The sequence below is a fragment of the Silene latifolia genome, chromosome 3 (assembly GCF_048544455.1).
Source record: "Silene latifolia isolate original U9 population chromosome 3, ASM4854445v1, whole genome shotgun sequence".
NCBI lineage: Eukaryota > Viridiplantae > Streptophyta > Magnoliopsida > Caryophyllales > Caryophyllaceae > Silene > Silene latifolia.
Window position 1 is genome coordinate 4,719,283 of NC_133528.1, and position 17,048 is coordinate 4,736,330.

The 17,048-nt window shown below is 43.7% G+C and overlaps 2 protein-coding genes across 2 annotated transcripts; one reads left to right on the forward strand and one right to left on the reverse strand.

The window, feature by feature from the left end:
- Positions 1 to 99: 99 nt before the first annotated feature.
- Positions 100 to 1,536, reverse strand: LOC141646864 (uncharacterized). The gene has a single exon (XM_074454843.1). The coding sequence runs from the start codon at positions 1,462 to 1,464 to the stop codon at positions 307 to 309; it is 1,158 nt and encodes a 385-aa protein (XP_074310944.1). The 5' UTR covers positions 1,465 to 1,536; the 3' UTR covers positions 100 to 306.
- A 1,498-nt stretch (positions 1,537 to 3,034) lies between these two features.
- LOC141646865 (putative F-box protein At3g23970) lies at positions 3,035 to 7,206 on the forward strand. Its single transcript, XM_074454844.1, has 3 exons — positions 3,035 to 4,426; positions 5,638 to 5,990; positions 6,905 to 7,206. The coding sequence occupies exons 1-3, from the start codon at positions 3,121 to 3,123 to the stop codon at positions 6,977 to 6,979; spliced, it is 1,734 nt and encodes a 577-aa protein (XP_074310945.1). The 5' UTR covers positions 3,035 to 3,120; the 3' UTR covers positions 6,980 to 7,206.
- The last annotated feature ends 9,842 nt before the right edge of the window (positions 7,207 to 17,048 follow it).

A 17,048-nucleotide genomic window follows, 5' to 3' on the forward strand; every position in this document is an offset into this window, starting at 1 on the left:
TTGTTGCGCGACTGCCTTTGATTTTCCGTTAAATGGAAATAATGAATACAGGAAAATGTACATTAAACTCCCAATGATGTATCACAAAGTAGAAAAATGTTGGTGCATGTTACAATGCAAATTACATTACGCGACATCTGAAAATTGCCTATTTGTGTTGTTAACATATTGGTAAGATCGTAACATTACATACTTCCCACCCTCGCAGAGGAACAAACTACAGCGGAATGATGGTCAAAACTCGAAGTTTTATCAGACACCAAATGACTAAGCAGTAAATTTCATACGATACCATCAGATACTCGTTCACGTTGAAGACAGCATAGCCAAGCTCTCATCCTTGTACCGTCTCTGGTCTTCAACCATAGATTCAAATACTTCCAGCAAGTTATCCAGTCCAGATAAGCTCTCGGTTTCTCCCAACGCCTTAAGTGCATACACAATGCTCTCAATAGTTGACAAATACCCGGCTTTAGGCTGCCGTCTAACTTCACTAAACAAGCTCAATTTCTCCACATCCAATCTTACTGAGGGCAAAATCCTCAGCCACGGATTCTCAAGGTACATTCTTTTTGCCTTCGACCAAGTCCCGTCAAGAACAATCAAGTTCTTCACTTGAAAATCAATAGCCTCGACAGCAACTGCATTCTCAGACGGGAAAAGAACTGCTGATCCTCGAGGAACTCTTATTTCAAACTCTTCAAACTGTTCTAATTCTATGCTCCCGGGTTTTTCCTTCTTCTGCAATTTCGTTACTACGAACCCTCCTGCAAGACATTCCATGACCTCAGCACAGTCCAGAACATCCTCAATTGCAGGCGTTTTTGATTCATCCATCAGCTTCCATTGATGAGAAAGATGACGAATTTTACCCGACTTCCCAATTTCTACACTCATCAAAGGTTCATCATTCCGTATATCTGGAAATCCCGCAGAATCCGAACCTAAACCAGACCCAACTCCCAAATCAGCCTCGCTAATCCGGGACATTTTCTCCTCATAAGCCGCATTCCCACAAACACCTGGCGTGCATTCACCGTCAACCAAACCAAAACCACAATCTAACCGTAACGGTCGAACATCAAACTGGGCATCAAAGTTAACATCAGTAACAGTAAAAACATCAACATTTTTCAACCCAAGTTTCGCAATTCTTGCAGAATTAAGAGGGTGTTTTTTCTCCAAACTATGTTGAAGTATTGTGACATGAATGTTGTTTTCAAGGTTAGGGGATTTGAGACGAATGCAAAGGCAAAGCGAAACCGGTTTCGAACAATTTGGGCATGTTGGTCTCTTGGAATTGGGTTGAGATTCCATGTTCAAGAAGTTTGGATTTTGTGAGAAGCAGGAAATTTTGAAGGTTGAAAATGGCGGGAGTTTCTTGGTGAAGCTTGATGGTCGCATATGGGGTTCGAACCTTGTTAGCATGTTAGCTCCGCTATGATATAATGCGTTTTCGTACATACTAACCAGTAAGATTATACTATAATATATATTTTCTCGTCGCCAAAAAATAGATATATATGAGTATCTTTTTTCAAATTTCAGGTTTTTTATTTCATTATACTTTATTTGTAAAATTTAGCCTTCTTTTCAATAATTCTAAGTATTTCATTCACATGAGATTGTAACAAGCCTATAATGTGGTATGAGTAACATGTAATATGAAGCGAAATTTTCGCGTAAACTAAAAAAACTAATCGGTTAAAGTTACAAAAAGTATCTTTATGTTTGTAGGTTTATAACTAAATATTTGTCGTGATTGATTCAAATTATCAAGCCAATTTGTGTCCATCCCATCCCCCATCCTCGACGACCACCGTACGCCAGCCTCGACGACCCTCCATCGCCATCCCCTTCCCCTCCCTTCGCCGCCGGTCAGTTTTATGGCGGTTGTGGGCGGGCAGATTTGGGTTTTTTCTTCTTGGGGAGTTCATTTTTTTTGTCCTCTCCATTTGTGTGAAAAATGTGTTGGATATAGTAAAATTGTGTGTTGGATTTAACCTGTTCCTTTATAATATGGTGTAGCGAAATTATTACTTAACATTTATGACTTGCGAATATCAATGTACTAGTTTAGGAAATGATGAACTTAACTAATAATGATAGATAAAAGCATAATTAATAGTGTAGCACAAAAGTCAATCCTCACATATTTTATCAACAACTGGGCTGCAACACCAGGTCATTGGATAAGGTGGATTCGCCCCTATTCTCCGTAAATAATTTAAATTTTATTTTTAAACAAAATAATTAACTTTAAATACAACTAGTGGCTGAATCTGAGATGAATAAGGTTGTAGTGACAATACAAAACAAAATATTGCTCCTTAAAAATGACTCCACAAAACAAGGATGAAAGCCGCTCGATAACATGATATTTCATTATAATAACATCAAATATGAGTGAGTCAAATAATTTTTAGCCAAAACAAATTCCCCTACAAAAATATTGAATTTATCTCCAAACACAAATCTCTCATTTTGACAATTTTGTTTTGCTAGAATAATTGTACAGTAAGAGTTTGTCATCTCAAACGACGACTCTAAGACAAATTAAAGTTCCCAATCAATATAACAATTCTTCTTATGATAAATTTATCCAAAATCAATCCTTCCTAAACCCACATTCGTCAAATATTTTGAAAATCAGCTCAATTTTATTTTATTTGTTCTAAAATGAACCAAAAAGTATTTGATGCTAACGAATTTGAACCCGAATTTGTCACCGCTTATCACTTTGCTGAGCGACATGTGCAAAAATGGCCCAATTTAACATGAGAATTTGGGTTTAACCTGTTATGTAGTACTTTTTTCCGTCTCAAAGTTCACTGCTTGAAATTTAAACAATTCACACTCTATAAGCCGAGTATGGATCTCTCCATTTCTTATCCACTCCATTTCCTTCCATTTTTTCTAATAGAACAATATCTAATTATTACCCACTTTATTCAATTGACCGTTAGATCATTTGAAACAAAATCTAGACCATCAATAAAAAATGTAAAAAGGAATAAATAGAGAGGATCCCCATTGCTATAAACCCTACTCAACCACCAACTCCCAGCTCTAACCCTAAAAAAATCACCAAATCTTATCCAACAAAATTCACCTGAAAAAATGTCATCTGCAAACGCCGAATCACCCGATTCTGTATTCGCTCGTCTATCCGAAGAACTAATCATCGAAATCCTAACCCGAATTCCATCGAAACCCTTATGCCGTTTCAAATCCGTTTCGAAACGTTTCAATTCCATAATTTCAGACTCCCGTTTCCTTCCCATCTACGTTTCCCGCGCTTTTTCTCCTCTTTCATGGGTCATCCTCGACCGAATTCCACAACTCGCTCCCGAGTCGACTCACCCGACCCGGTTCCAACTCGTTGATCGCCCAAAAATCTCAACTTGCGCCATAAACCCTAGGAAATTAGCTACTGACCCGGTTACTGACCCGAAACGGTCCAAATACCCGACTGCAATACTCCAAACCAGTAACGGGTTGATATTGTTTACCCTGCATATTAATCGTGACCCGCAAAAGGAGCATAAGAAGAATCCGAATCTGATCCTGTGGGTATACGAAGAGGAATCGTTGTATGTTGTTAACCCGATTACGAGTGAATGGGTTGGGCTCCCGAAGCCGAACAACCCGATTCATAAGCGGACACATGTTGGGTTTACTTCCCGGGTTGACCCGGAAACTGGTGTGGTGGGTAGGTTTATGGTGGTGGAGTATCAACCAATGGTCGGGTCGAAGTATGCGAATTTGTTATGTTTTGTGTCGGATACGGGTAAATGGGTCGAAAAGACCGCGAATTATATGTTAGGGTCGCATTTTTGGAGGGCAGAAGGGTCTTTTGAGTTTAATGGGAAGCTGTTTTGGGTTGATTTGAGTACTGGTTTGATTACTTGGGATGTTAAAGATAATGATTATTTTAAGAGTGTGGAGAGTGATGAGATGGCTGTGTGTCGGTTTATTCCGGTACCAAAGGGGAGGATGAAGCCGTTTAATACGCCTGGGTTGTCGGATGAGAGGTGGGTTGGTGGCGGAGGCGGGTTTATTCAGTTTATGGAGGTGTTTAAGGAGGGACAGTGTGTGTTGAAGTGTTGGAGGTTGAAGAATTGTGAGGTTGGTGGTGAGTGGAGTTTGATGTATAAGGTTTCGAGGGAGAATGTCGAAAGGTTTGTGACTTCTGAGACTGGTAGACGTGGTCGTGGTCGCGGTGGTGGTGGTGGTACTAAGATGCCAGAGCCTTGTTTTTTTCATCCTTTTGAGGCGGATGTTGCGTATTTTGAGACGGGTTTATGTATTTTTTCATTTAATCTTCGTACTCAAAAGGTTGGGACTGTTGATGCGTTTAATCCACATCAATATGTACTTCCATTTGTACTGCCAAAGTGGCCTTCGCCAATTCCGAAGCGTCTGTGTATGTGACCACTGTTACCTATTAAACTGTTTTATCCTTTGCTAGAAGTTTTTTACATTGTGATTGTTGGTTAATGAACTCTATTGGTTGAAGAATTGATGAGTTGAAGATTAACTGTGATTGGATTTTCTTCAGTGGTTTCTTAAATTCTATTGTTATGCCTACACTGCTGCAAATGTTGCAAATGTCGGACACTCCTGTTTTGTGAAAAATTGTATGTTTATGGTTTAAAATAAAGTGTTGTGTCGGACGTAGGCTTAAGTTGGTGTTCTGAATTAATATTTTAAAGGATGATGGATGTTGGTATAGCATATCCCTTCTAGTTCTAGATGTTAAGTTTGGAGATTTTAGTATAGAAATATCTCTGTTGGATGATCGTAAAAAAGCCTGAACCTTTTCATAATTCAAACAGCCTTGTTGCTCTAAAATTGTTCTTATGTTGGCATTCAGCATTGATATTTTAAAGGATGATAGATATTGGTATAGTATATCAGTTCTTTCTAGATGTTGAATTTTTGAACTTTTATTATGAAAATAGCTAGCTCTAGAATATGATCGTAAGAAAGCCTGTACCATTTCGTGATTTAAACAGTAATGCTGCTCTAAAATGCTTTTATTCTGCTTTAGTTATTACTCGGCTACTCAATACTCGTAAGAAAGCCTGACCATTTCGTAATTTAAACAGCCTTGCTGCTCAATCGTTGTTTTATTCTGTTTTACACTTCTATTCTGTATATTTTCGGCAATTTGAACATCTCTCTATTATGCTGATGATTACATGTCCACGATTTTTGTCTTAAGCTACATTGGGTGATTGTCATGATGTTTGGTAATCTGCATAGGTTGCCAACTAACTTTTTACTGAACAATACGATGAATTATATTTCCTAGTGTGCGTTATGTAGCCATTTATTGGATTTAGGTATAAAGAGCGTGGTTTATTTGAGTCACAGACAGGTGTTTGAAGTGGTAGCCCTTTTCTTTTAAATAGTATCTCAACATTCATCAGGAAAAAAGCTAGGTGATTATGACTACCCTTACAAGAGTGTGGCGGATAATGATTAGTAGAAGGAATAGATATGTCTTTCAACAGGCTTAGAATGTGGAAAAATTTGTGTGCCTGTAACTTTCCTGTTTTCTTTTTTCGCCTTGGTTCAACCATCATCTTTTACTCAATAATATAGTCATGTTCACATTATTGGCTATTGCAGATGCGGCTTATGCAAAAGAAGAGGGAAACGAATGTTTCAAGAGCCAGAACTTCATCAAAGCCATAGAATGCTACTCTAAGAGCATCGATCTGTCTCCAAACACAGCGAGTTTTGCAAATAGGGCTATGGCCTATCTGAAGGTTGACAACTATCAAGAGGCAGAGAATGACTGTACTGAGTCCTTGAAGTTTGATGCCAACCAGTTCAAGTTGTATTGGCGCCGAGCTCTGGCTAGAAAAGGGCTTGGTAATCTCAAAGGAGCTTTGGAGGATGTCGAGCTTGGGCTGAAGTTGGAACCAGGAAACAGAGAAGTCATGAAGCTACAAGCTGAGCTCAAGTCCATGCTTGAGAAGGTTTGGCTTCTGCCTTGACGTAGTTCTCGTTTGTGGTTGTTCCTGAAAAGGCCATACATGGTTTTTTAAACATGACTTTTAATTTTTAGAGTATGTGTTGGGAGATTATCTAGGATTTTTCCTCTCCTTTATTACACTTTTTTTTTACCAACAACTTTCTTATATATTTTTACTTGGTTCACTTTTAAGGTATTCCGGATCCTTAAATTTTACTTCGGTTTTCAAATCTTTATTCTCGATTTAAATTTTAAGTTTATAAAAGAAATCCGGACTTCGATTTTTAAAACCTATAAGTTTACCTTGACTTTTGTATTATGTTTCACTCTCCCTTCTGTTTTTACATTTTTTCCTTTTCTATTTTGTTCGCATTTTGAGAGAGCGTTCACCCATACACGATTCCAAAGGATGATTCATGTCAGCCGACCCCAAATCATTTTGGGATTAAGGCTCTGTTGTTGTTGTTGTTGTTGTTGTCTGCACGCGTGCATGGTAAAACATGATGGCTGATTGTGCCTAATTTTTACCTTTTTTCTTTTTAGAATTCTCTGAACATATTCTAAGTCTATGACCTTTCACCCTCTTTTGTCTCCCTTCATCACTTTCATGGACCACCTTTAGCGATATTTTTTGTCTGTTCGACTCTCATTTTCTCTCATTGATAGTGAAGTTGAAGTTGCTAACTGGCTGAGTTTCCGCACTTCATAATAGGAATAGGATTTTGGGTATAATTGTTTGGATTTCCAAGGAAGTGGATTTACCTCTGATGGTTGTTGCCTGTTCATTGACCATTGATTCATAATTTTCCGTCTCTAAGAACATAGGCAAGCTTGCTCTCAATCACGAAAATGTAAAGCTGCCATGTTATTGTCGACAAGTCCATTTTACCTGACTAGACACACTTGTATTTTCTGTAGGTGTCCATTGAAGGATCTGATTCTGGTACGAAAGTTGCTGCATGTGGCATGGATGTGAAAGCCGTGGGTAAGTAGGATGGGCTTGTTAGTTTCTATGGTGTCGTTGCTTCAGCTTCACGAATGTCATGTTAGCCGAGGGTAATTAGCAATCTGTTTGAGACTTGAGTTATTAGTATGTATTTGCCATGTCGCCTTTGGAACCGGTTTTAACGCAAGCAACTGATGTTAATAATTATCTGTGTTGTGAAGTCGGGTTTGTACTATTGTTTCAATCCAAAGTTAAACTTTGCATCAGTTTTTTACGTTTTTGTGTCGCTCAGCGTTTTTTTTTTTTTTACTGTTTTGAGTTGTTTCAAGAAGCTAAAGGCTCTCGTCTTTATTCTTTTGCTTTGCAAGATGTTGGAGTAAAGCGAAATAACTCGTTTTGCCATATGCACTTCTCAGAGGGTGAAGTAGCCGTCGGTTAATACTTCATATTATTTTGGTCTTCAATTGTATAACCAACGTGTTTTCATCACGATCCAGTCCAGGTTTCTCAACCAACTTCGGCTTACTCGGTTGACCGTCATGACCCGATAGTTCCTCAACATGCATGTCAGGTCCCATGCTAGCTCCGCTATGATATAATCTTATCTATATTAATACAAAAGACAATACTCAATCCTCAGCGCGCCACGTCACTAATGCAAGTTTTTTTTTTTTTTTTTTTTTTTTGAAATTCATGTTATGGTGGGACCCGTGAGTGTGCAATGTATTTATTTCTTCGGATTTCCATCTTTTTAAACATGCGATAAATTCCGTCTTACACAACTTCTATGAAATAATATTATGAAAAAATTCTATGAATTAATATTATGAAATAATTTTATACATTCCGTGTAAATAAAATTAATAACATATACGCAGATTGAATTACAAATGCGAGTAAATGAAATTGAATTACATAATTTTTAAAACAAAATTACATAATAATAAAATTACATAATTTCAAGAAGGAATTACATTTATATACGGGATCGAACATAAAATGCAAATGAATTACATACATAATTTTTTAAAATGGTACAATAAATTTTGTTTAAAAAAGAAATCTTGACAGAGTATTTACTTGGAGTATAAAATATTCATGTATTTTGGTTAATATTATTTTACCATGCAGCAACAACATCCCAACATAATTTTTTAAAAGTACATGGTACAAAAATTTTTGTTAAAAAAAAATTAATTATGACGGAGTATTTACTTGGAATATAAAACTCGGCAACTTAACTATCAGCCGCACACACCGAAAATGGTAGGTGACAATGATAGGCAACCGAGTTAATTTAGTCTTCAACTAGAATTTAAAGCAAATTTTAATTTTTTTTAACCGTAAAAAAACAAATAAATTTTAATTTAACTTACAAGTGATTAAAATTTTTTTAATAAATTTTTTATAATAAATAATTCGCAATTGTTGTAATAAATATTTTTTTTAATAATAACAACACGATAAGTTAACAGTCGAAAAACTTTTAAATATGTTCTTTTTAGAAAAAATAATCCTCTCAGATCTGTATAACAAGCCGTTCATCACCGAGGATTTATGTACTTGAAGCAAAAATTCTGGCAATTTTACTATCAGTCTCGCACTCTGAATTCGGAAGATGACAATGATAGGCTACCGAGTAATTTCTACTTCTACAAGTACGAATGATAGGCAACATTAATATCGTCATGATAAATTATATAGATCGTAGATTTAGACCAACTAGATAAGTATAATAGAAATGCAAAAACAAATATACATCCAAAAATATTAATACTGGCCCAAATACAAACCCGTGCAATTTTGCACGGGTTTAAAACTAGTGTGTCTTCGTACACACTAACCAATACCATTATATTTTATAGTATAAGTATATTATCTTGTCACCAAAAAAAAAAATACGAGTATATTTTTTCAAATTTCAGATTTTTGATCTTCATTATTACTGTATTTGTAAAATTTAACCCTTTTTTCAATAATTTTAAGTATTTTATTCACAAGAGACTGCAACAAGTCAACAATGTCGCATGGTAACATGTAATATGAAGCGAAGTTTTTGCATATATTAAAGAAAAAAAAAAACTAAACGATTAAAGTAATAAAAAGTACACAAATTCTCATTATAGACGGACACTATCCGTCTATACGTATAGACGGATACCATTTCCCCTCACAAAATACCCATTTGCCATAAAGTGGGAAGCACATGGGGGGTGCCCCACCTTGTCCCCCCTACCCATTTTATTAGAGGTCTTTACCCGTCTGTTCGCCCCACCCGTCTATACCAAGACCTATTGTAAAAAGTATGTTTATAGGCTTGTAGCTAATATTTGACGTGATTGATATCAAATTATCAAGCCAATTTATGCCCATCCCATCCCCATCTTCGACGACCACCTGCACCAGCTCGACGACCCTCCATCCCCATCCCTTTTCCCTCCCTTCGTCGTCGGTCAGTTTATGGCAGTTGTTGGGCAGATCTAGGTTATTTCTTCTTGGAGATTTGTTTGCTTTTTGATTATTGGCCTCTCTATTTACATGAGAAGTGGGAGGGGTAAAGTGGCAATAAGGTAAAAATGTGCACAAATTCTCATTATAGACGGACACTATCCGTCTATACGTATAGACGGATACCATTTCCCCTCACAAAATACCCATTTGCCATAAAGTGGGAACTACATAGAGGGTGCCCCACCTTGTCCCCCTACCCATTTTATTAGAGGTCTTTACCTGTCTATTCGCCCCACCCGTCTATACCAAGACCTATTGAAAAATGTGTTGGGTATAGTAAAATTGTGTGTTGATTAACTTGTCCTTTATAATATGGTGTAGCGGAATTATTACTTAACATTTACGACTTACGAGTATCAATGTATTAGGAAACGATGATGAACTTAACTAATTGAGGATAAAAACATAGAGTAAGTAACAGTGTAGCACAAAAGCTAATTCTCACATATTTTTTCTCAACAACGTGGGCTGCAACACCAGGCCATTGAATAAGGTGGATTCGCCCTTATACTCCGTAAAGAATTTAAATTTTATCCTTAATAATCAAAATAATTAACTTTAAACACAAATACACAACTGGTGGCATGAGGTGGAATAAGGTCGTAGTGGCAATACAGAACAAAATATTGCTCCTTAAAAATGACTCCCACAAAATAACTCAAAGCAGCTCGATAAGTATGATATTTCATTATAATAACTGATGGGGCATATTCTGCACCGCTGACCAAGTCAACATATTGAGCAAGGTCAAAGATATCCACAGCAAGTCAACGACTTAGACGGCCTAGCCAATGCAGCCCATCGGCCTGTCAGCCTGGGTCTCGGCATGGCAACCTGTCAGCCGGGACACATATCCGCGTACTCACATCCAAGACCCCTCGGCGGTGAGTCAACAGGGCCCGCCGGCCTGCCATAGGTCCCTCGGCCGAGGGGTAGATCAGTCTTTCCACCTGCTAGCCACTTGGCCACTTGACCACTACGTGACAAAAGGTGAAAGTCTATAAATACTCCTCAACCTTCATTGAGGAAAGGATCCACAACTTAACCTAAGAAACACTATTCATACGGTATTATCTTCCTTATCTCTCTACAATATACATTCAGCCAAGTAACAACTTACCTCTCTAAGTTACTGACTTGAGCGTCAGAGTGAGTACGCTTGGCACAAAGCCAAGCCCTCAGTTCGTTCATTGTTGCAGGAGAGGCCGAGAGGAACGATAAAGACAAGAAGAATCCAATCCAAGACATCTTACTACAAGCCACGGGTGGTAACTATAACTGCTCTGGAATTACACCCGGAACAATTGGCGCCGTCTGTGGGGAAACGCTACTAGAAGCTAGTCACATTCATTCCCAAACAAAAAAAAAAAAAAACAACAAAAACCCACCCAAAAAGCTAAGAAGATGTCGAAACAACAAGACGCAGTCGTGACCGACGAAACCGCATTCTACCAAGATGATACCTTCAACAATTCTGGAGTCGTGCAGCCCTCCACCGGCGGGGTAGTCCAACCGGAGTTCGGGATGCCAATAACACCGGATGCGCCGCTGCCCGCCAACCAAGTCACCCTCATGGGACATGTGGTTGACGTGGCATTACTAAAGCAACTCCTGGACCTCATCGGTAGTACGTCGGCTCACACTGTCACACCGGCAAGAGCGGCGGAACCCGTCCAGGAGACCAGGGCCCAGAACGTAACTCCAAGAGACTTGAATGGAGCACTGGAAGAAGTTGGCCCTGTCATTCCGCCGGAGGAGCCCAGAATGCTGGTGGTGGACATAAGTCCCGACCGCACTCGCGGGAGGACAGCGTCACCGCAGCAGCCACGAGGCCTGCCCCGGAGGAATGAAAGAAGTCCGACTCATCAAAGTCGGAGAAGAAGAAGCCCGACTCGCCAGAGTCAGAGAAGAAGCCCTTCCCGTCACGAGGAGAGGAGCCGGACTAGGGATGCGAGAAGCCGATCGCCGCGTGTCGTTCGGCACGTGGTCAGACAGCCCCTCAGCGACTACGTCCTAGAAATCCCGGTGCCAACTAAGCTAAAGCTGCCACCCATATCATACTCAGGAGAAGGCGACCCAACCGACCATGCTGAGGCTTTCGAGTCTCACATGTCGGTATGGGAACAGCCTGATGAGGTCTGGTGCCGCGTTTTCCCAACGACCTTGCATGGGATGGCGCAAAGTTGGTACAAAGGACTGCCCGACGGGTCGATATACGGGTATGGCGACCTGAGAGAAAGATTTTTGGCCCAATATTCCTGCAATAAGAGGAGGGCCGTCGAGACATCGGACCTCCTGACCATCAAACAGGAGGGAGGCGAGACTCTCCGAAGCTACGTGAAGAGGTTCGACGCCAAGGTGCAGCAGGTTCGGGATCTGAACAGCGAACTGGCCGCCTTCGCGCTGATGAAAGGTCTCCCAAGAGGGGACTTAAAAAACGAGCTCATCAAGTGCGGCGGCCAAAGGTTAGACTCCGCCAGGAAAATGGCCGATCAAGCCATTAAGGTGGAGGACTACCACAAGACCTGGGTAGGCCCCAGCGAGGCCGAGCACTCAGAAAAGAAGAGCCGCCGGGAGGACGACCCGGATGAGAGACGCCGTGACAACAATGGGTCACGGTCCGATGAAAGACGCCGTGAGAATAATAGGTCACGGTCGGACAAATCTGCCAGGAAACAGGACTCGACGGGCGCCGGGTGGAGCTCAGGAACGTACCACCAGAGGCGGTATCATGACAAAACCCCTCTCGTCGTATCAGCCGCCGAGGTCTTCGCCCTGAGCAAAAACGAGGGCCAGAAGTGGGAGAGACCCCCCAAGCCAAAAAGTGACGGTGACACGAGCCAGTACTGCGAGTACCACGGCCACACCGGCCACTTAACCAACGACTGCCGGCATCTGAAGAATGCCATTGAAGAGCTGATCCGGAAGGGGAGCCTCGGCAAGTACGTTGCCAAAGGCCAAAAGACTGACGCCGGCAGTTCAGACAGGAAATCCGTCTTCGAACGGATAGGAGTGATCCATGTTGTCATCGGGGGCAACGAGAACGGAGGGTCCGCTCATGGGTACAAACGGCACCTGAACGAACTATATCAGGCCATCAACTTCGTGCCCAATACAGCGATCCCCGCTTCCAACATCCCCGATATGACTATTGGAAGGAAGGACTACGAGGGAGTCATCGCTCCTCACATCGACCCCCTTGTAGTCAATTTGGACATATCCAACCACCTGGTCAAAAGGTGCCTGATTGACATAGGTGCCTACACGAACATCATGTTCAGGGAGTGCTTCCTCACCCTCGGCCTGAAAGTCAAGGACTTGAGCCCCTGCACCAACCCACTGTACAGCTTCTCTGGAGCCGGCCTGGTACCACTGGGATCAATCAGACTCCCGGTGACGTTTGGCGAAAAGAATGCGGCTAAGAATGTCCTAGCTGAGTTCGTGGTCATCGACGGCTCGTCCGCCTACAACGTTCTCATAGGCCGAGTCACCTTGAGCGAGGCTGACGCAGTAATGTCCATCCGGGCCCTAACACTGATGTATGTCTCGGACCGGGGGAAAGCGCATAAACTCGTTTCCAAAAACGAGAATGACGAGGTGGTCAACGTCCAGATAGCTGCCAGAGGATGCAACATGCAATCCCTCAAAGTGGCGAAGAAATCAGAAAAAGGGAAAAGTCTATCCTTACAACAGTAGGGCGACCTCATGGATGTAACTAGCGGCTGACTAGGACGGTGTGCCTTTGATAGGCCATTAGGACGCTGGTAATCCCGGGAGTACTCTATGTAGCGGCGGAGGTGTCCAAAACAGCTGTGGGCACCCCGACGCATGTCTTTACCTAATGAAAAATCGTCCAAGTCTTCCATCAAAATGTTCATCTACCCCATAGTCACTAGGAAGCAGCAGACGCCGGCTCACACTGTCATACCGACAAGAGCGGCAGTCTTTATCAGTAAGCAGATGTCGGCTCACACTGTCATACCGACAAGAGCGGCAGTCTCCATGAAGAAATAGGCGCCGTCGCAGTCACCCCAAGTAGTAGACGCCACGGCAGTCACCCCAAGAGGTTGGACGCCGTCGCAGTCACTCCAAGTGGTAGACGCCACGGCAGTCTCCATGAAGAAATAGGCGCCGTCGCAGTCACCCCAAGTAGTAGACGCCACGGCAGTCACCCCCAGAGGTTGGACGCCGTCGCAGTCACTCCAAGTGGTAGACGCCACGGCAGTCTCCATGAAGAAATAGGCACCGTCGCAGTCACCCCAAGTAGTAGACGCCACGGCAGTCACCCCAAGAGGTTGGACGCCGTCGCAGTCACTCCAAGTGGTAGACGCCACGGCAGTCACTAACAAGAAGCAGACGCCGGCTCACACTGTCACACCGACAAGAGCGGCAGTCGTCATCAAATAACAAACGCCGGCTCACACTGTCACACCGACAAGAGCGGCGGTCACCATCGAGAGATAGACATCACAACAATCAATAGCAGCGCAGTTGATGCTCGCGAAAGCAATCAAAATGCCTTAGAAGCGTTAAACACAGTTGAGATACGTACTCTAGACTGCCTCAGCCAAACCAAGGCAGAGACGAAAGAGACACTCAATTAATAACGTAAGAAGACAAATCAGATGAAGACAAGAAAAGACCTCGGCCAAGCCCGAGGCAAAGTGAAAACGCTAAACACAGTTGAGATGCTCAACTATTAGCGCAAAAAGACAACTCAGAAAAAGAAAAGAGGTAAAATCCTCGGCCAAGCCAGAGGCAGAAGAAACGAGCTCTTATTAAAAATGTCCAACGAATTACAAGAAATTACAAGGATAAGCCAAAAGACAAAAGGTTACAGATATCATCTCCCTATGTCTGTTGTTGCTTGCCATCAGCCGCGGTAGCAACACCTTCTTCGATGGGCAACCCAAATAGTTCCTTAGCAGCCTCGCTTTCGGCGAGCCTCAGCCTTAGCCTCGGCAGCCTCAGCTGCCCGTGCCCTCTCGGCTTCCTCCTTGGCCGCCTTAGCCTTCTCAGCAAGAGCTGCTGCCTCCTCGGCCGCCTCTTGCTCCATCTTCACCCTCACCGCCTCCTTGGCCTTCTCCTCCACGGCCTTCTCCTTTGCTTCGAGCTTGTCGTCAAACAGCTCGTTGAATCGGCCCCACGGAAAGGAACCGTCAAGAGGAAAGAGCTCCTCAATTACTTCCCTGGCAGCGTCTTCGGCCAGATCCCGGAATTCGGAGCACATGTCAGGGAGCAGTTTGGTTTGGAGCATCTCAATGTCGTCCTCCTTTTGCTTGATGATGGCCTCCTTGCTCCGAATCACCTTCCCCTGGATCAGAAACCGTTCCTTGTGTTCATTCCTCTGCTGGAGATAAAGGTCGGCGTGCCTCTGAACAAGGGCACACTTCTCCAGCAGCTTAGCAGCTTCAGTCGCCGCGGCCTCAGCCTTAGCCCTCTCAGCAAGGACCTCCTTTTCAGCGTCCTCCCTGAGTTTCCTCTCAGCCGAGAGTGCCTTCTCAGCATCTCCCCTAAGCTTCTACTCATCAAGGAGTTCCAGCTTCGCCTTCACGGCCACCTTCTTGACGACAGCAAGTTCAGAAGCTGATTGAGCCACGGCCTTCTCCCGCTCTATAATATGAGCACCAGCCAACTCGTTCCACTTTGCCAGCCTCTTGATCAGCCTCGCGCCTTCCGTTACGAGCTGGGAAGGGAAAGCCTTCTGGGATGAAGAGTCAAGAGTGACGCTTCGATCAGCAGCCAGCGGTTGGGGGAGGGAAGCCTTCTGGGATGAAGAGCCGACGGCGACGTTTTGACCACCAGCCTGTACAGGGTTCTCCACTTGTTGCTCAGTAGGAGTGGCGGCCGACGGCGGTGGACCTACAAAAATTCAATTAATGCATCAGCCTCCACATGCATAGACATGCCGAGAAGCCTGTCATCAGATACGCCTAACGAACCGGCTAAATCCGAGCCACAGGATGGATCCGTACCTTGCTTGGCTTTCTTGGCCGAGGGGCGCATTTCCTCACCAGCAGCAGTTTCAGCAGCAGCGGCAGAAGTACGAGCGGGAGGGGTAGGCTGTTTCCTCTTACGGACAAGGGAAGATCCCTCCGCATCAGAGTCCCCACCGGTAATGTCGACCACTTCCACCGTCTCCTTCTGGACTAAAGAGATGGGAGGTGGAACTGATGTCGATGCCGTCGCCGCCAAAGACTTTGTTTTTTGCGTATGGCGTGGCATGTTGCTGACAACATTCGCCTGGGCCTCCACCACATTCAAACCTTTCAGCTGTTGATCCATGAGATCATTCGGCGACATCCTGCGGTCATGGGTCAGGGCCTTGGGATGCAGGTTAGCAACGGTTTTATCTTTGTGCAGCCCCATTCTCCGGAGGATATCCTCAGACAGGTCCGGTCCGAAGTGGCCTGCGAAGGAAACAAAGCAAGAGTTAAGAAATAAATCGAAGTTCGAAGAAACAGGAACATTGAAAGCGGCGATGGGCCTCACACCGACCCCACTCACCCTGTTCTAGGGCCGGTATGAGACCGACATAGCAGAGCGGCTCATCCTGAAGAATGATCTGCGTTGGGGGAATCCATTTTCTCGATACCCCACCCTTGTCCGCCTCAAAATGCTTCATCGCCAGCTTCTCATCCCCCTTAAGATAAACCCGGCTGACATCCATCTTGGGCTTTTTTTATGAGACCCATCTCTCACGCTCCGCCTTAGTCTCACACCGCAAATTAACTGGGTGCTGAAAGGAGCGGGGCAGCGGATAGTCATCCGGCACCTTAACATACACCCACCGATCTCTCCAGTCTTTGCAAGAAGTAAGTTTGTCAACAGAGACATAACCTTTCTCCATGTGCACGCTGTACCAACCGACGCGGCCAGCGATTGACGGCTGGAGATAATGAAGCCGGCGGAATAAATTCACCGTCGGGGCCTCCCCCTTGAAGAGGCAAAGCCACACAAAGCCGACTATCGTCCTCATGGCCAACGGATGCAGTTGGGCCATAGCGACGTTCATAGCTTTAATGATGGCCATGACGTACTCATTCAGCGGAAACCGGAGCCCGTACTCCAGGTGTCGCATGTATACGCCGGTATGGCCCGGCGGAGGGCAACAGACGGCCTGACCCTCCTCGGGGATAACAATCTTGTATCCCCTGCCAAAGAAGAAATGGCCCCCGAAAAATGTCTCACCAGAACAACTGGCCAACTTATGGGCCCAAGTTCGGTCAACGCTTACCTTACAGACGTCACCGTGATCCATAACGTACTGCCTCCCCTCTTTGGGACGAGCCTTTTCAGCATCATCACCAAAACCGTCTGCGTCGTCATCGACATCAGAGTCATCCTCCCATTCCTCCAGAACTCGAGGATCGACTTCAGGAGAAGGAGACCTGGGGCCCCCAGGCCTTATCAGGAGGGCGTCCAACTTCTCCTCCTCATCGAGACGCGACGGGGAACCCCCCGACGCCGGTTTACTAGGCCCGGCATCAGCAGAAGACATGTTTACAATAAAAACTTACAAAGTTAAGAAATTGGGAAGTTTGTTTGTTTACCTTGAAGAAAAACACTCGCCGGAGTAACAACTCTGAAAATTAGAAGATGAAG

What these genes read in the sequence shown, in the direction of transcription:
- LOC141646865 (XM_074454844.1), top strand. Translation starts at nt 3,121, where the DNA reads ATGTCATCTGCAAACGCCGAATCACCCGATTCTGTATTCGCTCGTCTA. An exon ending in GCCAATTCCGAAGCGTCTGT is followed by an intron (nt 4,427 to 5,637) that starts GTATGTGACCAC and finishes TGGCTATTGCAG; the next exon opens with ATGCGGCTTATGCAAAAGAA. An exon ending in TCAAGTCCATGCTTGAGAAG is followed by an intron (nt 5,991 to 6,904) that starts GTTTGGCTTCTG and finishes TATTTTCTGTAG; the next exon opens with GTGTCCATTGAAGGATCTGA.
- LOC141646864 (XM_074454843.1), bottom strand. Translation starts at nt 1,464, where the DNA reads ATGTACGAAAACGCATTATATCATAGCGGAGCTAACATGCTAACAAGG.